The 21,591-nt window shown below is 39.8% G+C and overlaps 4 protein-coding genes and 2 long non-coding RNA genes across 11 annotated transcripts; 2 read left to right on the top strand and 4 right to left on the bottom strand.

The window, feature by feature from the left end:
* Positions 1 to 262: 262 nt before the first annotated feature.
* LOC132262197 (glutathione hydrolase 1 proenzyme) lies at positions 263 to 21,187 on the top strand. Of its 3 annotated transcripts, XM_059761381.1 has the most exons (7): positions 263 to 385; positions 1,876 to 2,009; positions 5,303 to 5,572; positions 12,572 to 13,293; positions 13,356 to 13,683; positions 20,621 to 20,861; positions 20,927 to 21,187. In XM_059761381.1, exons 2-7 carry the CDS (start codon positions 1,876 to 1,878, stop codon positions 21,185 to 21,187), a joined length of 1,956 nt encoding a protein of 651 aa, XP_059617364.1. In that variant the 5' UTR covers positions 263 to 385. The 3 variants fall into 3 exon arrangements, with proteins under 3 accessions (XP_059617364.1, XP_059617363.1, XP_059617365.1); XM_059761380.1 differs by lacking the exons at positions 263 to 385; positions 1,876 to 2,009 and adding an exon at positions 2,710 to 3,341; XM_059761382.1 differs by lacking the exons at positions 263 to 385; positions 1,876 to 2,009 and adding an exon at positions 3,785 to 3,998.
* LOC132262205 (nuclear protein 1) lies at positions 10,535 to 11,853 on the top strand. The gene has a single exon (XM_059761391.1). It carries the CDS (start codon positions 10,835 to 10,837, stop codon positions 11,045 to 11,047), a length of 213 nt encoding a protein of 70 aa, XP_059617374.1. The 5' UTR covers positions 10,535 to 10,834; the 3' UTR covers positions 11,048 to 11,853.
* LOC132262204 (uncharacterized) lies at positions 13,966 to 14,614 on the bottom strand. The gene is made up of 3 exons (XM_059761390.1): positions 14,492 to 14,614; positions 14,410 to 14,421; positions 13,966 to 14,217 (listed from the first exon to the last, which is right to left on the bottom strand). Exons 1-3 carry the CDS (start codon positions 14,535 to 14,537, stop codon positions 14,030 to 14,032), a joined length of 246 nt encoding a protein of 81 aa, XP_059617373.1. The 5' UTR covers positions 14,538 to 14,614; the 3' UTR covers positions 13,966 to 14,029.
* LOC132262206 (uncharacterized) lies at positions 15,024 to 15,651 on the bottom strand. The gene is made up of 3 exons (XR_009468450.1): positions 15,488 to 15,651; positions 15,392 to 15,412; positions 15,024 to 15,246 (listed from the first exon to the last, which is right to left on the bottom strand). It is a non-coding gene; the product is annotated as an uncharacterized LOC132262206 (long non-coding RNA).
* Positions 15,791 to 19,200, bottom strand: LOC132262207 (uncharacterized). Of its 4 annotated transcripts, none has more exons than XR_009468453.1 (6): positions 18,932 to 19,200; positions 18,132 to 18,590; positions 18,048 to 18,065; positions 16,279 to 17,912; positions 16,179 to 16,205; positions 15,791 to 16,107 (listed from the first exon to the last, which is right to left on the bottom strand). It is a non-coding gene; the product is annotated as an uncharacterized LOC132262207 (long non-coding RNA). The 4 variants fall into 4 exon arrangements; XR_009468452.1 differs by lacking the exon at positions 18,932 to 19,200 and adding an exon at positions 18,650 to 18,906; XR_009468454.1 differs by lacking the exon at positions 18,932 to 19,200 and having other exon boundaries at positions 16,279 to 16,695; positions 16,754 to 17,912; positions 18,132 to 18,906.
* A 94-nt stretch (positions 21,188 to 21,281) lies between the features above and the next one.
* Positions 21,282 to 21,584, bottom strand: LOC132262203 (cytochrome c oxidase subunit 6A1, mitochondrial-like). The gene has a single exon (XM_059761389.1). The coding sequence runs from the start codon at positions 21,579 to 21,581 to the stop codon at positions 21,282 to 21,284; it is 300 nt and encodes a 99-aa protein (XP_059617372.1). The 5' UTR covers positions 21,582 to 21,584.
* Positions 21,585 to 21,591: the final 7 nt, after the last annotated feature.

Consider the following 21,591-nt stretch of genomic DNA (forward strand, 5'->3'; position numbering starts at 1 on the left):
TCTGTTCTGACAATATTCGTACTCTGCAGGCGTGGCTTCGCAATAGGCGGAGCCAAAAAAATCATAATTTAAACAAACTAGGAAGAAATCAATCGTATAATATAGTTTGAATTTGTCCAGAAAAGCACTGAGCGAACTGTGATCGCCCTAAGCTAGACCCTTCTGAAAATGATCACGTCGCGAGCGGAAAAGCGCGCCCCACTCTTTCTCCGGCAAGCACAGAGCATCCGAGCGCCTTCGAAACGCGATCGCCCGTCAGACCAAAGATTAGATCCGAACCGCTCGGATCAGTCGCGCTTCCCAGTGATCACATTGTGTGTGCCTGCCGATTTTCCCGCCACACGCTCATACCCATTATTAAAATCCCGGTGAAGTGAGATCAGAGGTAATATTTTGCAATTTGAACTGCAATTTGTGATGGCGAGCGCAATTTTGCGGCGGAAAATGTGATATTCTATGTGTAGTCGCGAGAATTCTCTCAAGTGCATCGTCACGAGGCACATGGGAAGTGTGCATTGAAACGGAAAGGCCCTATTTGTTGTCTCTGATGGATTGTATGTCGAACAAAAAGTACTCATCTCTTGACGTCGCGTCCTTCCCTGTCCACGACACTTCCTCATCACCTCCGCTGTATTCTTCGCATGCGATCACAGTGGAAGAGACATCGCAGAGAGATAGTGCATATCTGGAAGAGGCTGATCAATTGTGCCTTCGTGTGCACATCACACATTTTCAAACCCTTCACGACAATACTCCGCTTCTCACTCTTTCTCATTCATGGAAATCGTGACTGCAATTAACAATTGCCGATTAGTGTCGCATTTTGAATTACTCTTGTGCCGCTTGTGCCCTTTCTCTCTCTCTCTCTCTCTCTCTCTCTCTTTGTCACACTCCATTCGAGACGACGAACGAGGAAATCACCTGCAATGGATTTCCTGCGTCGATCCTCCGGCAATTCCTTCCACCGGAAGCTTTTGCGCTGCTCACGCCGATCACCCCGCAATTGTGTGACTTGACTGGATAATTGGGCAAACCGGCTCGGATTTGGTGGCTGGTCGTGTAGTGACGGAAAAATAACATAAAATTATTCAATTGACCGCTCTCTCTCTCTCTCTCAGTTCAGCATTGAACTTGACTGCCCGAGAGTTGTCCACATGGCGAGAACATCTGCGTTGAGCACTTTCGTCGTGATAACAAATCACACACACTCTACATTAAACCGGCTTTTTGCCCGATCATTGCTTAGACGATTAAATGTCACATACAAAAAATTTACCAACATGTCATGAGATGTTGAAATTACAACAAAGAATCCTAATTAATAATAACAAAGTTCATTGAATTTTGAAGTACAAAAATCTGCTCCCTTATCAACGGAACAAAAAAAATCACTTCACTGAACTCGAATTAAATCGGGCTTTCTCTATAATAGCGCAATGAAAAAAAATTCCGCTCAATTGATTGAGAGCCCAAAGTGATAAAAATAAATCATTCATTGCTCCTTCCGGGACGCTTTGGATTGGAAGTAATGCTTGATATGCGGACAATTCGTGCGATAAGCCAACATTTTTCACATTCTCCCAATTCTCCCATTCCGAAGAGGGAAAAACAGACACCAATTAACGATTACTTAGAGTTGATATTCATGTGATTCATCACCGAGAGTCGCTTAAGAGACACACAAAAGGTTATGAAGCACCTTAAGAGCCTTAAGATAATATTTTCTGCGGCGATATGAACTCGAGAAATAGGCAGTTTAATGGCCTTCCCTTTTGTGGCCAATATTATATGATTCTGTATAGGCAACAATCGATTGATTGCCTTCTTCCTCCACATGCTCATGAATATTTCAAAGAGATTTTATGATTGATTCAGATGACGGAATTGGAGAAAACTGACATGTCGGACGACGCTGAGCAGCCCCTCAGTAAGAGTCCGTCTGAGGGTGAGCCGGAGAGCGAAGAGGGTGGAATCCTCAAGGACAATCGCAAGAAGTCCAGAGATAATCGGTAAGTAATTTCTCAATTTTATCCCTTCCACAGAGTCAAAACGCCGCCAGAGTTTTTCTGCGCTATCAACGAGAGCGAGAACAAAATTTTCTCACGTTTTCAATAGTGAAAATAAACAGCAATTCAAAGACATTGATTGCAATTGATAGAGAGAGATAGAACTGAAAGTTTCTCATCTAATCAAAAGTATTGCAATACAGCTATAATTTCTTTTAAAATTCTTGCATCAAAACCTCTTAAAATCACGCAATTTCTTCCACTTCGGATATGATGTGACACTGTAAATTCTATTGAAAGTCTTCAAAAATAATTCACCTAAATGTGACAGGGTCTGGTATTAGTAGACAATCACATTGATTATATTCTTCTGTCTGTAAATAAATCCTCCACGTGCTCCTCAATAAGAGATGCTAAACGAGATCAAATATTTACCACATTTACGGCAAAGTCTTCATTACAGATTTATAAGCTTGTTAGACAAAATTGGAATTGAATAATTGAGTCAAATTGTCGATAAATTCAAGTCGAAAGTGCCTCCCAAGTGAGAGCTATGAACCCCTTAGCCGGGCTTCACTATCGGTTGAAGTCTTCAGCACTGTTATACGGAGTTTTGGCGCGCGCGCAGTCACGAGTTCAACGATATCACTCATTTTTAACACATTTATCGTTCCCGAGAGCTGAAAAATGCTCCAAAAGTGGGTCCACGTCAGTGGCACGGGGGGCGCGAGTGTGGCGATGATCACACAAAGCAGCGCCTGTGTGCGGAGATGCTGATCGGCGAAGCTCCTGCATTTGCCTGGTGTTTGTGCCTCTCCTCAGGGTCACTCGCAGAGTCCGTGGTGTCGTGTGTGGGCCATTTGGGTGACGGAAGACGACCGAAAAGCTGCCCACTTTAGCTCCGCTGTGGAACACACTCACTGTTCGCGCACTGGCGGCATGGAGGCATCGGCTGGCCAGCTGTGCCTCCCAGTCTTAGCCGAGCACGCGGGCTGACGGGGTATCTGGGATAGAGGAGCCGTTGCGTAAGGCCGCAGATAAAGCCCAACACGCGGATCCGCGAGAGAGAGTGCCGAAAGTGGGCAGTGCTGTTGCGCCCTGTGTCATGAAGTGATCTAAACAGGCTTCCCGGAGTCCCTGGACTGTTTTGCTCCCCACAGTGCGTGTCTGTGCGACAATGGCGAGATTCACGGGTGAATCGGCGGTGAAGTGCCGCTTCGGGCGGCGCAGCAAATGTCCTCCGGTGCCCGAGGAGGCTGAGGACATCCATGAGAAGCTCTTGCATCAGCATCACGCGGAAAATGGCCCCAAAAATAGCTGTGCCTTCGTCAGCCAGTGAGTACTGCGATAAGTTCCCAGACACGGCGTGGAAATTGATAAGGCACACCGCGGATTATTGCTTCAATTGGCATTGAACCCAGCAAATGAACTTGCTTCTCGCGGTATTTGCATATTGCACGTAACACTGGCTTATCACTTATCAATTCCCCTGCATTTTTTCCGGGCTCTGCCACAGCTGATTTCATTCATGCTGACGCCAAACGCTCACAATAATTCTAATGCGATGTTCAATCCATTGCAGAGTGTCGTTGTGTGGCCTTCCAATGAGGTGTAAACGTAAACACTCTAATCACACGACAAATAAAACCTGTAAATTCTCACGAAAGACACCAAGAATGCCAAGACTGCAATAAAAAAGCCACCGAGATGATGTTTTGCGCGCCAAAATTCAGCAAAACTCTTTAACATAAAAGCGCTGAGTAAATCAACAAAGATTTCCGCTCCTCGTTTTTCCTTATCTGTGCGCGATTTTGTCAATAAAAATTACCTGTGGAGAATCACGCAGAAGAGTAATTAGGAGAAATCATTTAACTCAATGAACAAAATTGGGCAAATTAGGTCAATGAGATTTAGGTAAATGCTAAAAGGGCTTGCAATGCAAACGAGTTTGTGAAGTTGTGCTCAAGGATGTCAACAAATGTTTTGGTATTTGTAAGTACCGCTATTGAATTTTATCAAACAGTCAAAATTATAATGAATTTATGCATTCGCTGTTCGATTATAAATGTGACCGACAAAAAAACTCTTATCAATTGAGCGAATTTTGGTCAATTATCGCATTCTGTTATACTTTTGTAACCCCTGGAAATGTTATCTTGCTAATTGCTCAAATAGTCTTTGACGTAATCAAACGAAAGTTGCGATTAGCAAAACCCCCTGAGAATGATACGATGATTCGAGTATATTCAATCCAACAGTCATGAATAACCAATTGAGAAAATCCATTTAATAATCACAACACGAAATCTGTGAGTCCAATCCCTGATTCCTTCTAATTAAACGCGGATCAATTTTTGGGAAGATTTAATCACGAAATTTGAGTGCTTTATTGACGAGATTAATGTACATTTTTCACAAGCACGCGCTCAGTTAATCTCGACGAAAGTTTACTCAATTTTTATCTTATCAGTAAAATGTAACTCCAAAATGCCCATTTCTTGTGACAAGACGATCAATGGCTTGGGTTTGTCTACGAAAATTGACCCAAATTGTATGAAAAACTCTGAGCTTTCAGGACAGCTTGTAAGTAAATAGAAGCGTTGTGCTTATTAATTTGAATCTCAATTAATAATTTCTCAGTATAGAAGTTGAAAAAATGATTGACGATATTGTAAAATTTTTAATAGATCTATAGCAAATTTAACTGTCCATATAATTAATTAGTTTCAACGTGATATCATTTTAATTTGCCTACATAGTAGAATTGGTTAGTGGATTGATTACTTCTTGATCGATGATAAAGTCTAGGGAATCTGACAATGAGCATAATCACAATCAGAGGAAGCTCTCGAATTCTGAGCACGCCGCTGAAAAGTGCTGCGTTCCCTTTGAAAGCTCCAGAAATCCCCTGAAAGACTACTGCCGAGCACTTTTCCCATGGGAAGCCCGAAAGCTTTCTGGCTTCTGACGCTGCCTTCAGGCGCTGTCTGCCCAGTGCAGCGGCGGAACATAAAGCGGGCGAGAAGTGGCAGTGCTCGTGGCCTCAGATAAGGCCCAGATCCCCCTCGCATAGTCGATGATGGCGCGAGGAATGCGGCCGCGAAGGAAGAGGAAGATGATGTAATCTGGGAATTGAAATTCATCAGATGCAGTGGCAGCTGATATGGAGGGAAAACATCACTGGTGCTCCTCATGTTCAAATAGTGTGCCACACAAACATGCCCGGTTCATGACCCCGAGCCGGCAAAATTTTCCATGCCCCCAATAGATTTTCTCATGCGCGTCCTTCTCTGCAGATGCTGCAGCTGCTGGAACCGGATGAACTACTGCAACAGAGCCGTGCTGCTGGGCACCGCCGGCATCCTGATGGCCCTGTGCGCGCTCTCCGTCTACGTGGCCTTCTTCACGCCCACCTGGTGGCCAAAGACGCTAGACGAGCCGGCGCCCACGGACGCCCTGCGTCCGCCCAACCCCCAAGTGCCGCAGCCTCCATCGCCATCGACGATGCACGTCTTCCAGAACGCTGCCGTGTGCTCCGACTCTGACGCATGCAGCCGCGTGGGCAGGTGAGTGTCCCTGCGCTGACACAATTTCTGGGCCCATCTCGAGTGGTTGGGCTAATTAGATAGCGAATAATGGCGTGATAACAGGCACATGCGAGGGCATCGCCAAATTTAGAACTCACACTCGCAGATACAAATGTTTGCACAAGATGAAGTACCTTCTGCTACAGAGTTTGATCATATTCTTCTGTGACATAAACAGACGCAGTTTCTTGACCTTCTGAAATGATAATATAGGAATGAGTCATGATCGAGATAAGGAGTTATTTCGTTATTTGGCGCTGTGTTTGCTTCCGATGTCAAAAAGATCTGTAACATTCTACTAAGAGACCCAGTTTTCCATACATTTTATTCACTAATATTTACATTAATGATCTTTAAAGGTCATTTAGAGGATTTAGAGGAATTGCTAAAATATCTGGAATATACTTTAGCAATTTACACTGAGCGTATTTTCCAAGTCACATGTGGAATATGAAAATTTTATTTCACTTCAGAAAATAGTACACAATGAAAATACTTCTCATTGACAAGAAATGTGTTTAGAGGAATTTTCCAGCAAACGAGATACAACATTTTGACCGAATATTTCCACTAAGCAGTGTAGAGTTGGTGAAGAAATTTCATTTTCTTTCACGATAGTGAGAAAAAATTACGCACTAGTCTGACTTGTAATGTGTCGCGTAACACTCAATAAGAAACCTTGTCAAGTAGAGTGATTGATAAGCAAATTAATTTCGAGACGACGCACAAAAATGAGTCGATAACAATATAATCTAATCTACTGGCAATAAACACAAACAAGTGTGCAGTTGAAGGTGTCTTTTATGGCTGAGGGCAGAGCAAATGCACAGGAATAAACCATAAATTCGAAGGCGATTCAGTCTGCCATCCATCAATATTTCACTGCCAGAACCAGTTCAAACCGACACTCTTGTGTGCACAAAGTCAAGTGAAATCCCACGGCTTTCAGTTTGCAAAGTGCCACATTTTCACACCAGAATCTCCCTATCAAGTTGCAAATGTAAATTTCTCTGCTGTCGTCATGTTTGCGATACACATGAAGATGACAAAGGATCTCTTTGCCAAGCTAACATTCATTTGCATGAATCACACTTCGGGACAACATTGTTTCCCTGCAAGGCGCACAAATATTAAAACGCCAATTGGCGTTGCTGATAATGAGAGAAATGATAATTTCTGTCATAAAGACCGTCAGGCAAAAAGATGAAGCAATTACAATGACTTTCATCAAGAATAATGAATGTTGAGAACTGTTCAGAGAGTGAAGCGCTTTCGGGTCAATCATTATAATTCAAAAGAAGCGCATAAGAAGTTGAGTGATTATACGGAAATTGCGATAGAAAGGAAGAATCTCAAGCAACATTTACTTCTGAATGTCTTTCTCGTGTCTTTTTGACAAAGTGTGGCGAAGAATTCACGTGAAATCGCAACGTCGTAATTGCTGAGTTGTTCACCACGTGAAGTATGGCATTTTCCGCATTAATGGTTACATTTTCGCATGGACAAAATATTGATATCAACGGCAAGATATTGTTTTGCATATTATGCTTTGTCTCTTCCGCAAATATTTCAATCCGGGGGCATTTTATATCGCGCCAATGGGAAAATGTCATGGATTTTTTGTGCGATACCATTGAAAAATCACACCACACGATATAAAATTTCTGGGATGGAAATTTATAAATTCTACTCTCATTTCTGGCCGTTTTTTTTCTCCGCCGTCCCGTCGCGATACACCGACCGAGAGTTGCGTAATGGGAGCACCATAAAATATCATTCTTTCCCGGTATTATCTTCCTGAGACACGCTTTGGATGTATTTTCGGTGAGCTCGAAGTGAAATATATACAAAATGCTCACACGAAGCACGGGCTGTAAAGCGATTTCGCGATAACAAAGTATAAAGTGTATTATTTAATCAGCTGGTTTTGTGTTTTTCTCTTCGCAATTTTTTTTCTGTGTAGTTTCTTATCAGCAGCCTTTTTTCCAAGTATGGTCACTCCCCCGGCACCCTTGTGTCCGAGGACCATTTGAGTCACATTGCGCAATTATATTTTGAAATATCGCTGTGTTTATGAACGGCAGAAAAGCCGGTTCACCAATTTGGTAAACATTTGATTAGTGTTTCCCGCGATCGTTGGCAAAATGTAACGAAATTACCAGAATGAGAAACAATTTTGAAAAAATAATGAGTCATTAGTGAGCAATTTAATGTGATGTGACGGCATTGAGAGAGGTTAAAAGGTTTCCACGATATTGAGTTCACAACGAACTTCTGTGATGAGTCCAATTATCCATCCGAATCTCCTTATTTTCCTTCCATGGCAAGAAGACCAGAAGGATCGGAATATTCCACTTCAACTACTTCTACTGCTTCTCCTGCACGCCGAGGCTCAAGGAAGTGGAAAGTGTGCATAGGAATATTCCATTCTCAGAAGGTCAAGCTGCACAAAAGGGCATAGAAAACACTTGACAAGCCTGTCTTTTTATCGATTTGCTTTCTTGCAATCTCCACTTTAATACAAACTGCACAGATAATAATTAATCTTCCACTCTAATTGAACACCAAGAATCTTGCAAAGGGGAAGAGTTTTTTTGGATTCTCCTTAATTCAAGCATCAGGAGAATTCATTACCAAATTTTAATTAGACAATTAACAGACTAACTTTTCGTGACTGAAAATGAGAGTAAAAATAATTAAGATTACAGGGGAGATTCCATTAAAATTTCATGCAACACAGAGTTTCGTAGAAAGCATAAATATTACATTATGAAATGATAATTTTGATAATAGAATTTTGCACAGAATATCATTAAAGATGTTTAAGGTTACACTGCGAAAAAGCATCTTGCAATAATCATTCCCATCATTTGCTATCATCACAGCCAAATATTTGGAATGTTCATTACCACCTCGAGCTTCGCATTCGTGAGATCGCGAAAAAACGTACAAAATGCCAAAGAGTTGATTCTACCAGCAGAAATGGTATCGTCTAACAGAGGAGAATTACTCTCAATTTTTTGCCTTCTGCTAATAATACTGTTAATCCGCCGACCCCAAAGTGTGCCCCCGGCAGAAAAAGCACAACAAAGCGACAATAATTTGCAGACTTATCAATTTTTTTGCGCCATGCAGTGAATTGTTTCTTGTGCCTCCCATAAATGTGAGATACTCACACTTTTCCGTTTGATTGCCGGTTTGCCTTTCTCCTCACTCTGGTGATCGTGTCTCTTTCTAAAAACAAACACATCTCGCCACGAACTGCGCAGTATAATCATGAGAAAATGTTTTGGATATTTTCAGCGGTGTTGTCAAAAACTTGTGTGTCGCGAGTGTGCGACAGAAATCATAATATTTTGCCTATTCCGCAAAATTTCTTTCGACAGATCAAGCAAAACAGGTCCGTCTTGATGATCGATTCTGCTGCGCGCGCGCAGTTCTTGGCCCAAATGGAAAAAAGAATTACTCGCGTTCGGCTTTTTCATCATTTTCCTGCTGGGCTATTCTTAGATTGTATGTTTTTTTTTCTCTCTTGTAAGTCGTGTTTGTTTTTGCCGGCGTGTGTGCAGAAAAAATAGCCTCAGTGTCCGCACATTCGACAATATAAATAGTTTTGAGGTTATTTACCGCTTTCAAGCCGGCAAGTAATTATGCAACATCATCTGTACATTTTCAACTCGAGAGTTTGTGTTTTGAAACGCAGTGTTTGACCACAACATTGTTACAGATGATTTTGCTGGGCAGGAAGAATCTTATCGGACATTCGCGGTTGAGACTTTTTGCAGGCCAAGTGGTTGTATTTTAAGGGAAATCATCGCGAAATCTAATCACGAAAGAGGTAACAAAAAAAGCACTTGCCAAGATTGATTATGTTTCTTTTGAGAATTGTTGCGCAATCTTTAGGTTTTTCAGGTTAGAGGAAAATTTAGCTGATTAGATTTCATAATGTTGTATATTTAAGTGCCAAAATGTTCTATTTTGACAATATTCCCTTCATATTCATGAGAAGTTTTGTGAGAAATGAAATTAATTTCATGAAAATTTCTCTACCAAATTGTCATTATTCTCAAAATTGTTTGCCAAGTAGGAGGTTTATTCCGCTAAACAAAACAGGTTAAAGCTGTTAAAAAGCTTTAATATCAGTTAATCGTGTCACTAATTTTACCGTCAATCCTTTCCCTCATTAACTTCTCTCTTGCAAATTTAAATAATACATAAATACTCGTCTCAGTGTGATGAGTAAATCTTTGCGGTATTTGCATCATTTCATGCAAGAAATATGGAACGATTCGTCAGTATCCATTCTACTGATATCCACAATACTTTATCTCACTGAGGATTCTTTCTCCTATTTTCCGTCCCCTGACATTTCCACTGCGCGCTTGTGTTCATGCATGAGCTCACGTACGACAAATTTATGCTGTGCTTGTGTGAAAAAGAAATCAACATTGAAGGTGTTTTGTCGCACTCGGAAGAGTTTTTTCTTCAGTTCCTTGGAATTTTTTGGATTATTAATAGAATGGAAAACGCTTGGATGGCCCAAATTGCTGGTGGAAAGGAAGAGGAATTTCGGGGTGGGCAGAAATCTGAAATGGGTTGACTGTGTGAGCATCGTTCGTAAAATTCGTAATTGCACTGTATATGGTGGATGTTTTATTCACGAAGCACGTCGTTTTATGGGATTGAAGCCAGTTTTTCGTCAAAGACACACTCGCACACCAGCTCAGTGGCAAATTTGCAGCTGTAGAATTTATGTATATTCTCAATCTCTCTGTGTGCCGTCTTCTTTTTGTTCCCAGCAATCGCACTGCCGCACACTGGCGAGCGAATGCACAAACACAACACAAGTTGAGTGATGTTGAAATGTGTCGAGATGTGCCCCCACTCTCGGGCAGTTCGCGCAATCGTGCCGCGGCCGAGTATAAATAGCAGTACGAATGGAGTTTCGATTTTAGTATTTCAATTCCAAGGCTATCGTTCACGTCAGGCAATTATTCTGTTCTACTGAAGAGCATTTTCTACACAAAAGAGTGTTCAATATTCAGCAGTATTGCAGTCAATTACTTCATCGCATCGATTTTTTTGTTGAAGCAATACAAGTGTTGTACGAGCGAAGCAAGTTCACTAGACATTCTTGAACTCCTTCTTTTCCAAACGGCGCAGTTGGCAAATAGTGTGTGAGAGAGCAGCAAACCCGAGACGATTCGTGACAGGAAACAGCTGAACAGAGTCAATTGGAAGATGTCCGAGGTTCACTTTGACGAGTACGAGCACTACAATTTCGATCACGATAAGCACATCTTTTCGGGACACAGTGGCAAGCAGAGATCCAAGAAGGAAGCCAGCACGCACACAAACCACTTCGATCCCAGTGGCCACTCGAGGAAGTTGCTCACGAAGATGATGAACACTGAGACCAATAAGAAGGAATCTCCAGCGGCCAAGAAGAACTGAATTCGCGCAGCATTTGCTGAAAAAGTTTAGTGTGGCAAACCTGAACACTTGAACGTTTTTTTTCTCCTTTATCTCTTTATATGTTGTGTCTTTCTTCGCCCAACAAATATTCCACTTTATGTACTCTTCTCTTGTGTGAGTGTTAAATAAGCAAAAATAAGCCCCAGGGTTAAGCAAAAAAAAGCTAAATAAACAAGTGAAAAAGAGAATTATAAAAATAATACATAACACCGTGTGAGATAAGAGTGTGAGTGCGAGGAAGTGCGCAGTGCTCTCCTGATTCTCGCAGAACCGGAGGAGAGGCCGCGGCAGAAATGGCGAGCAATCTTGTAATACCGGTCATGTGCACTCCAGCTGATTCTGGAGTGGGGCTCACGGCGGCGCCAGCTGACGTGGAGCCAAAGAGTGCGGAGGAGCACTACACCGGGGGCCTGGTGGCCTCCATGCTCTCCCGGTGGCTGCTCAGCCCTACCTTTTACGCCAGCGTCCTGCACCACCAGAAGTACCGGCCGCCCAGCACCTCATCGGAGTGAGGCCAGGGCGCCAGGATCCACCGCGGATCCGCGGGAGCGCGCCCCACCTCGCCCACCATCCTCATCATCCCACACATCTACTCTAAATCTATTTTGTAAGACATGAATTGCTGTGTTTAATTGTAACTTACTATAATTATTCTCAGATAAGTTGTTAGAAGCTATATGGAATAATAACACATTTATCGAGTTAATGACTAAAAGTAATGAATACAAGTGAAATAAAGCTAGATTGTAAATGAAAAACAACCAATAAATGAATTGATAGAAAAAGTCCACAGTCTCTTTGTCTCGCTCGTCTCGCTGCTGGTGAGTCGTATGATTTGGTGAGAAGGCAACGCATGTGACCTCCAAGTGGCGATTGAATGGCAAGAGCAGAGTTCAATAGAGCAACTCACGACCAGCCATTGCTCACAGTGTACGGAGGATAACTTGAGAGCAAGACACGGACACCATTGACCCAGAAATCAGTGAACTTCTTCAATGCAAGTGCCGAGAAAATGGGAACATGAGACCTTGACCACACTAGAGAACTTCCGCAAATTGTTATTCACCCAATGATTATTTTTATTTCAAACAACTCACAAATTCGCCATTTCAAATTGATTATCTCAAGAGAATTGCACGACTTCAAAGTCATGTTCCCTGATGTGTTTCAAGTTGATCTGAACCACTGAATTTCTTTCAAAAAACTCTTAAATTCTTATTGATTAAAGGAAAGTGTAGGGCAAATTTGAACTTATGCTATTGCAATATCATCACTATTTCCCATAAAAAATGTATGAATAGACGAAGACTGTGCACTTGATAGTCTTTGCGAGTTATTTACATAAATTTTCAACTTTGAAACAACTTTGAAGGAAAATTATGCTTGAGCAGAGAAATTTACAATATTAATATATACAAGAAATTGTAAGTTTTTGGAGGAACTTATGAATAGCGCTGCCTTATGGATATTCCTACTGATATACATTTTATTACCGTTTCTCAGGGATGTCTTCACGCGCGGCGGTCATGTGGTGGACGCCGCAATCGCCACGATGTTCTGCCTGGGACTGACCAATATGCAGAGCATGGGCATTGGGGGTGGCTTCATCATGAACTTGTACCTGCGAGATCAGCAGAAAGCCTACACGCTGGACGCCCGCGAGATCTCCGCGTCGGCCGCCTTCGAAAGGATGCATTTGCATGACGAGAAATCCACAATCGAGGGTCCGCTGTCGCTGGGCACGCCCGGTGAGCTGATGGGCTACTGGGAGGCGCATCAGCGCTTCGGCCGGCTGCCGTGGAGAGACCTCGTGGCGCCGGCCATCAAAGTGTGCGAGCAGGGCTTCCCTATGAGTCGCCACATGGAGGACTCCACGAAGATCAACCCGCGCATCCAGCACGACCGCATGTTGCGGCAGCTGCTCTTCAACGAGACCACGGGCACCTTCCGCCGAATGGGCAGCATCGTGCGCCCCACGAGGCTGTGCGAGACTCTGAGAATGGTGGCCGATAACGGTGGAATGGACCTGTACAACGGCACGCTGGCAGAACTGTTCCTGGAGGATCTGAAAGAGCTGGGCAGCATCATCACTCGCGAGGATCTCGAGGCGTATCGCGTCAAGTGGTCAGAATCGATTCCTATCAAGATGAACGGAGACACGATGTACATCATTCCACCTCCAGGCAGTGGCCTTCTGCTTGGCTTCATCATGAAGATTCTCAAAGGTACTGAGCACTTTGAGACTCCCAGTAGAATTTATACAGCATATTTCCTTGTTATTTGCCAGGCTATCACTTCTCTGCGGACAGCATTGCCACCAAGAATGAGACAATCAGGACATACCATCGCATCATTGAGGCCTTCAAGTGGACGTACGGCAAGAGGACAGAAATTGGAGACCCAGATTTTGTCAACATTACACAACTAATTAACGATCTCACGTCGGATGAGTTTGCGGAGGATATTAGGCGCAAGATCGACGACCTGGCCACGAGTCAGCAGCCCAAAGACTACGGTGGCAATTTCCACATCTCTGAGGACAAGGGAACTGCCCACATCTCCCTCCTAGCGCCCAACGGCGACGCCATTTCTGTGACGAGCTCCGTGAATTTCTAGTAAGTGCTCACTTTTGTAATTGACTGTTTTCATTAGTGGGTAGACGAAACAACGCTGATAATGAGAGTCAGTTCATGTTTCTTAATCTGGACGAAGAACTGCGATAAGATATGGATTTTTCTGTGAACTAATGCATGCAAAAAGCAGTGTTAGCAACAATCAATTGCGCTAGAAAATAATTGTAGACTAAATACGAGCAAATAAGCTGAATAGATTCTCATTTCTAAATTGAATACATTCTGCTTTAGAACAAATATTCTAGATCAGCTCTTCCGCTTCAAATATACGCCTCAGCATAACTCTCTTGTATTGTAGAAGCGGTAGTTATTCTCCTTGTGAGGAAAATTATTCCTCGTTTAATTCGCGCCTAAAACGACGGGGATCGGGCAATTCACGTCGCTCACGGCGTGACTCGTCACGTCGCTCACGGTGTGAGTCCTCGCGTCGGTCACGGTGTGAGTCCTCGCGTCGCTCACGGCGTTCAGAATTACGATCGCGTCTCATACGGCGATCTTCGCGTTCATTTGCTTCCGCTTTAAATAAGAAGAGAAGAAAACATTAATCGTCTTAATGAAAATTCTGATGTGAATAAGAAGACAGAAAAATTGTAAAATGTTTTTTCTGGTTCACAACGAAATCTAGCAAACCAATTGTATTTAAATAACGTGATTTCACGTCAATGCTGAACTCTAACAACACTATTTGTGCAGCACTGATGTACTAACCTCCAAGGATTCCTGAAACAAAGATACAAATAAATAAAACTGTAATAAACTTTGCTGATTTAAAAGAAAAGGTTAATTTTACCTGACAGAAGCAGTAATACGGCGAAGAAGAGGATAATAATTTTCATTTTTACTATTGGCTTTTAGCTACTGTTTTCAAACAATACTTTGGAAACAAAGTGGTTATTCGTTGTATTTTCCTAAACGTATTTATAGGAAAAATGTAGTGCCAATCATTGCTAATCTAATAAGCGATAAGTGAAGCGTAAAATTAAAGACGATAACACAAAACTTATAAATAAATAGATTTATTACTTTTATGATTAACTTTTGAAATTAGCTGACTAATCACACAATTTTTTAAATATTACATCAAAATATGAATAAAATTAAATAAATATGATTTGAACAAATTCGGATATTTTTTCGGCAATAGATTCGTGTGCGAAGATCATATGTCTTATGCTGCACAAATCGTGCTCAACAGAATTCAATACAAATTATTTTTATTTATTTTTGCGGACGACATACAATATAAGAGACAATGAAAAGAATTCTTTTATATTGACTTTTCAATACCAAATTCTTGACCAAATTTAAGGGAAGTTCCTGTTGGCAATTACAAAAGGCGTATTTTTAATTTATAATCGTCTGTATTTCCAAATCTTTCAAAACAATCTTAAAATTTTAGTTATGAAGCATAAAGATGCTCGTCGTATTCTTATTTATTTTAACACCAACATGTTGGTGTTATCCCGGCATTCGGGAACGGCAATGTGCAGACACAATTACCATTCTCCTTGTCGTTCGCAGAAGCGCTTCTGGGTTCGCTTGGTTCTTGAAAGACATATTAAAAGCATTGGACATCAAAAAAATAAATAAACTTTCAAATTAACAAATCCAAAATTTTCCATTTTACATTAATCTAGAATGTTTAAGAAAGAAAATGATTTTTCTTATTAAAATTCGTATATTCACACACCTGCAAAAACTCCTTGCATCGCTAGAAAAATATTCGTTAGAAAATATTTTATTAAAAGCATTGAATTTTATTTTAAAATAAGTAGTATTATTTTACCTGCTATTAGCATGAAGAGACACATGATTTCTAAAAGAAACCTCATTTTCACGATTATTCTTCAGCTGTTGTTTACTCTACAGTAACACTTTAGCAACAAAGTAAGTTTGCAATAATTCTTACTTATTTATAAGAATATGTAGGATTACTGATATGCGGTCTAATAAGAAATCATTGAAGTGTAAAATTGGGAAAAGTGAACATATGTATTACATTAACAATTTTAGAGATTTTAGAGATTTTACTTACCTAATTGAAGATACTACCAAGAATTGAATTCTGCCGGGATTACAATCTTTGCCCAAGAAATTTAAAACTCACCAAAACCAAAAAGAAAGATTTTTGAAGAAATTCGAATACAAAAAAGATTCAACATAATTTCAATATTTATTATGATCGGTTTTTGAAATTTGAAAACATTACTTTCTAAAAAAAAAATATTGAAGATCAGCTTTCGGCGCTTTGGAGCTTTAAGTATGCAAAGCAGTATAAACCAAGAGTAGTTAGAAGCTACGAACATCGTTATGGAGACCATGATTATCTTCGAATTAAGGCGTCCGAATGGTCGTAGTCAGGGTCATCAGGCTTTGCATCACGTCTTAAGCGCTGGAAACCACTGTCTGCAGTAGAATGAATAAAAGGAATGCCAAACGTTTACATTTACTTGTGATTTCAATAATGTTTCACTTACTGCTGTCATCCATTCTCGCCATGATTCCTAAAATTAGTGAATAATATACAAAAATTTTATATTGAAAATATCCTTACCACTTATAAAAGTAGTCTTTTACCTGTCAGTAGCAGAAAAAGACACGCGATTGCAAAAAGAAACCTCATTTTTCCTATACAAACAACTGTGTCCTATAAAAACTGTGAGAATACGATATTCATATTTATAGAAACTCATGGAGCTCTAAAAATCTAATAAGAAATCAGTAAAGCGATAAATTACAAAACGATAACATAAAATTACATCTTGAGATTTCTGCGCAAAGTTCTTTAGCAATTTATTGTATTTGAGCTTTCAAATAGAATACATACTTTCACTGGTCTCAAAGCAATTTTCCCGTGGATTTCCCGCTCTGCGGGGACTCGTCAACTTAACATCCACGGCGGCGGACACTCACAGTACGGGTCCCCTTCACAAATGTAACAGTCACCAGTTGGTGTATAGGGTCTGTACTCCGCTAGAGCTACTCCTTGAACACCTGAGCAATTACAAATGAAGTCAACTTTAAGAAAAATATGAATATATGTTTGTTTTACCTGCTATTATCAAATATATGCAAAGGACCCAAATAAATCTCATTTCGTCCAACTATAAATGATTTCTAGATTGATTTTAGCTATTGTTTGATCTACAAAACTTCGGCAACAAAGTTTAAATGCCGTTTATGCTAATCATACTAATTTATTTATAGGAAAATGCACAATTTTAAAAACTGCTTGATCAAATTAATGATCATTGAAGTGAAAAATTAATTCGTGAAGTGTTTACGACTTATTGCGTAGTAATCAAAAAAGCACGCAGGTGAAAATTTATTGTCCTAAATCAAATTAATATGAACACCGTGTACTGTTCGATATTAGGCTTTATTGCCAATTCATAGTCAAATGGGGCAAAAACAGCCTGGGTCCGAGTCCGGATCTACAAATCCACAATCACATTGAGGAGCTCTTTTCGGGCGAACCGCATTACCAAGCAAATCTCTAGTCCTCCTATGTGCTAAAAAGGAAGGAAAAGTGTATTTGCGCATTTAAATATCTTGTTACTCACATAGAATTTGTACTGAGTAAAAAACCATAGGAATTAATATGTTTATAATGCAATATTACTTACTTAGATCTTCACATATAATTCCTAGAATAGATAGATAAGTAAAAGAAATAAAAAAATCCCTTGGCAAGAAGTAAGAAATTGTTTTTACCAGTCAATAGTAGAAAGATAAAAGCTATTCCAAAAAAATCCTCATTTTCTTAAATTCACAATTGATTTTTCTCTTGATATTTGTCACTACAATGCACTGAAAAAAGTTTCTTTACATTTGAGCCGTCTTATTGACAAATGGATTATTGAAGCGTGAAATTCAAAGTGATAACAAATTCATATATAGTAATTTGTGCAAGAATTTGTGCCATTTGGGTTTGTTGGTTATTTAGAAAAGCATCGGAATTGAATACTCCAAAACTCTGATTATCTTGCATCGATTTCAGAGACAACAAAACGTTTTCTGAATAAAAGGCAACTCAGTTTATAATTAAATTTATTTGCAAATTTATCGAAAAAGTTTTAGAAACCACGCTTTGATAAATATTTACTTAAATGTCGGACACGGGCAAGTTGGATCACGACAATCACAAGGAATCGCCGCACGCCTTTCGAGATTATTGACTGAACCCTCCGAGCCAGCTTGGTGTTCTTCCTCTGAAAGGAATGGAACAAATAAATAAATCAAAACTAGAGGAAGAATAAAAACTATATTTGGTGTCTTTGAGTAATGGCAAAATGATTAGTTCGTGCATTAAATAGCAGAAACTTTTCAATCACTTCACTACTCACCAGCCATTGCTTGCATCCCTGGAAGAATTATTGGAAATTTAATACAGGGAAATTGAAATTCCGAAGTATTTAATATTATTTTACCTGCTATTAGCATAAAAAGACACACAATTGCGAAAAGAATCCTCATTTTTATGAATTTTTAGACAGTTTTCACTTGATGTTTACTCTACGAATTTTACAAAATACCTTGGCGATAAAGTGTATTTGCAATTGCAATTTTTCAGATTCATTTATAAGGAAATGCACAACGATTGAACGATGATGAAAATCATTAGATGCAGTAAAGTAAAGGATCATTGATGCGTGAAATTCGAAACGATAACAAATTCATATAAACAGAGTCATTTGCGCCATTTCGGTTTATTGGTTACTTAGAAAAGCATCGGAATGAAATACACCAAAATTCTGGTTCTGTCGCTTCAATGTTTTAATAAATATTCACTAATTAATACACAACCGGTGGACACGAGCAATACGGTTCACAACCAACACACGCATGCCTTTTTTCCTTATTTTCTAAAGCTGATCGATTTTTGCGATCTGAAAGGAATTGAAAAGAGGGAATATAAAAATTATATTTGGTGTGATTCAATACTCACCATAAGCCATTGCTTGAATTTCTAAAATAAATAGCAAGAATTAGATACAAGAAAATCGTCGTCCTTAATATTTTATTTTATCTTCTACCTGCTATTAACATTAAAAGACACACAAATGCAAATAAAAGTCTCATTTTTATGAATTATCACTGCTGTTTGCGCTAAAAGTTCTTGGCGACAAAGTGTGTTTGCAATATTTATTTATAAGCAATGGCAGATGATTAATCTAATAAAAAATCCTTCGAGCGTACAATTAATCGATAACATAATTTTTTGACTTACTGCCAATTTGAAAACTCATCCAACTAGAATTTTTCCACTTATTTCTTCAGCGCAAAACGTATTTGTGATATTATGAGAACAAAGTAACAATTCTTTTTTGCCGATCACGCTGAAATCTAGCAAAATCTGGATTTAGTTGCAAGTTAAGTTCAGTTGATCAGTTATTTGTATGGTAATTGCATTACAAATGCAAATACTAAATTATTATTTTTACTCACAACCAATGCATTTTAATGCAGAGTAAAATTGTATATAAACTCTGAGAAAGCATTGAAATTCTCATGATTTGTCTTTGAGTGAAAGAGTTGCTTCAAAATTCTTATAAATATTCTATACAATATGAAAATAACTTTGGTTTTGCTGTTTCTTTGCTTGGTTCTGGCGACACAAATATCAGGTACAATTGATTTATATAATTCTCAAGAGTCCGTTTCTTATACTTTCCTTTTTCCAGCGCTCGAGTTTGATGGCGAATCAAGAGAAAAAAGAGGATCTGGATTTTTCGAAGCTCTTTTCCGTTTCATTCAGTTTTTTCACGAATTCTTGGCAATGCAATCTTTACGCTGATGAATATTAAAAAATGAACCCTTAACTATGTTTTTATTGAGGAATTATGACTCCAGCAGAAAGTAAAATAAAACATTTTATATGATCGGCATGAACTTAATTGATTCGCAAAATAAAATGCAAAAAAGAATATGAATTTTACCTCGATTCTGACTAATTTTAATGAGTCTTTATTTTCACAAAAGATTTGGGCAAATTTACCCTCTTCGGACACAACGGATAATTAAATTTATATATTTTAAACACTGTAATTATTTCCCAGTCATAAAGTAATTAGTGTAAACCCAACCCATAAATTTGTTAAGTTTAATCCTTCGTGCTAAGGGATTTTGTCTTACAAGTTTTAAACTCATAATAAAGCACAAATTGAAAAAAATAATTTTCAGTGTTTCATCTTTCTGTTCATAAGATAAAACAAATAAGCAAAAAATTGGGAATCCTACAAGGAATCTTATAAAAAAGAGAAGTCAACACTGGGAAGTAGACTTTGATTTATTCTTTTTTTTCTCAAGAGTTTATTAATATGTTAATTTTTTAAACGTTTATTTTATGACCCTTGCTAATATAAAATTATTGTTATTATTTAAAAGCAATGCATTCTAATGCGAAGTCAAGTTGTATATAAACCTTAACAAAACCCGGAAATTCGCGTGATATGTTTTAAAGCTGCAGATTTGCAAGACCTAAAAATTTTCTGTATTTTCTTGAATTGAAATTTCGAAATGTGGAAATCATATATTATATTGCTTCTGTGTTTGATTCTCATTACACAAATATCAGGTAACAAATGATTTATGGCGTGACGAAGAACGATTTACTTATTTCCCAATTTCCAGCACAAGAATTAGAAGAAGAGCACAGACAGAAACGTGGCCTGATAGCAACTCTAACTGCTGTTTTCGGGGCCATAGAATTGGCCAATCTTGCCATGAATACTTTGGGATAATAATAAAAGAAAAATTATCAAAATTTTCAAACAATAATAAAGTACCAATAAAAGTCTAAGTAACGTTTGTCGAACTTTGACAAAATTTTATCGATTTTTCAAATTCCTTTAATTGCTCCTCTCAATTCCAATTTCATCTGAATCATTCTAATCAACCTTACCTTATTCCTCTACAGCTTTGGATGCGGAAATATGGGCAATCGCACAGGGATAATATTCAACAGTGGCATGGATGACTTCTCATCGCCTGGACTGAAGAACTACTTCGGCCTTCCCGGCTCCCCGCCCAATTTTATCCGCCCACGAAAGCGTGCGCTTTCCTCCATGTCGCCCACGATCGTCGTTGGCAACGATGGCAACGTGAAGCTGGTCATCGGCGCGGCTGGAGGGACGAAGATCACGACTGCCGTCGCGATGGTGAGTCCCGAAGTGGCGAGGTTTGTGATAAAGATATCAAAGAGAAAAGAATCTCTGTCTTGCAGGCCACCATGAGGATCCTCTGGTTTGGGCAGGACGTTAAAGAGGCGGTGGACGCGCCGCGCTTCCACCATCAACTCATTCCCATGTGGGTGGACTACGAGTACGGCATGGAGGAGTACTTGGTGGAGGGCCTGACGGCGCTGGGTCACAAGACAAACCGCTACAACTACCGAGGCTCCATCATTTGCGCCATCAAGAAGAACGACACGGCGATTTACGCGAACGCAGACTTCCGCAAAGAGGGAGACGTTTTTGGATTCTAAAAACTTCCACATCTCAGCAGCTTCAATTTCCAAATTTCTCTTCACAATAGAATTTTAGCTAATAAACGTATTATTTTTATACGGAACCCTTGCGCTAGTCCTCCTCATATCCCGTCGGAAGGGCGTTCATTTTCTTGTTGTGGAAGAGGCTGCGCTCCCCGTCGCCCCAGGGAAACCTCTTGGTCCGCAGTCGCATGTGCTCGTAGGCGATGAACTCCGGACGCTCTGGCTTGTGATTGAAGAACACGTTCAGGGCGCAGAGAGTGATCACCGGAAGGCAGCCGAAGACAAAGAAGCGTCTCCACTTCGCATAAGTCGGAATCTCAATCCCGCCAGCCTTGGTGTCACTCGAGATCCAGCGGAAGCTTCTGAGCAATTTTCCAATCGACTCCATTTTCTCAACT

Source organism: Phlebotomus argentipes, unplaced genomic scaffold, assembly GCF_947086385.1.
Source record: "Phlebotomus argentipes unplaced genomic scaffold, Phlebotomus argentipes genome assembly contig_15, whole genome shotgun sequence".
NCBI lineage: Eukaryota > Metazoa > Arthropoda > Insecta > Diptera > Psychodidae > Phlebotomus > Phlebotomus argentipes.

Excerpts from the sequence above, each read along its gene's own strand:
- LOC132262197 (XM_059761380.1), top strand. The coding sequence starts at position 3,184 with ATGGCGAGATTCACGGGTGAATCGGCGGTGAAGTGCCGCTTCGGGCGG. Across the intron at positions 5,573-12,571 it reads GCATGCAGCCGCGTGGGCAG|GGATGTCTTCACGCGCGGCG; the intron begins GTGAGTGTCCCT and ends ACCGTTTCTCAG. Across the intron at positions 13,294-13,355 it reads CATCATGAAGATTCTCAAAG|GCTATCACTTCTCTGCGGAC; the intron begins GTACTGAGCACT and ends GTTATTTGCCAG.
- LOC132262205 (XM_059761391.1), top strand. The coding sequence starts at position 10,835 with ATGTCCGAGGTTCACTTTGACGAGTACGAGCACTACAATTTCGATCAC.
- LOC132262204 (XM_059761390.1), bottom strand. The coding sequence starts at position 14,537 with ATGAAAATTATTATCCTCTTCTTCGCCGTATTACTGCTTCTGTCAG.
- LOC132262203 (XM_059761389.1), bottom strand. The coding sequence starts at position 21,581 with ATGGAGTCGATTGGAAAATTGCTCAGAAGCTTCCGCTGGATCTCGAGT.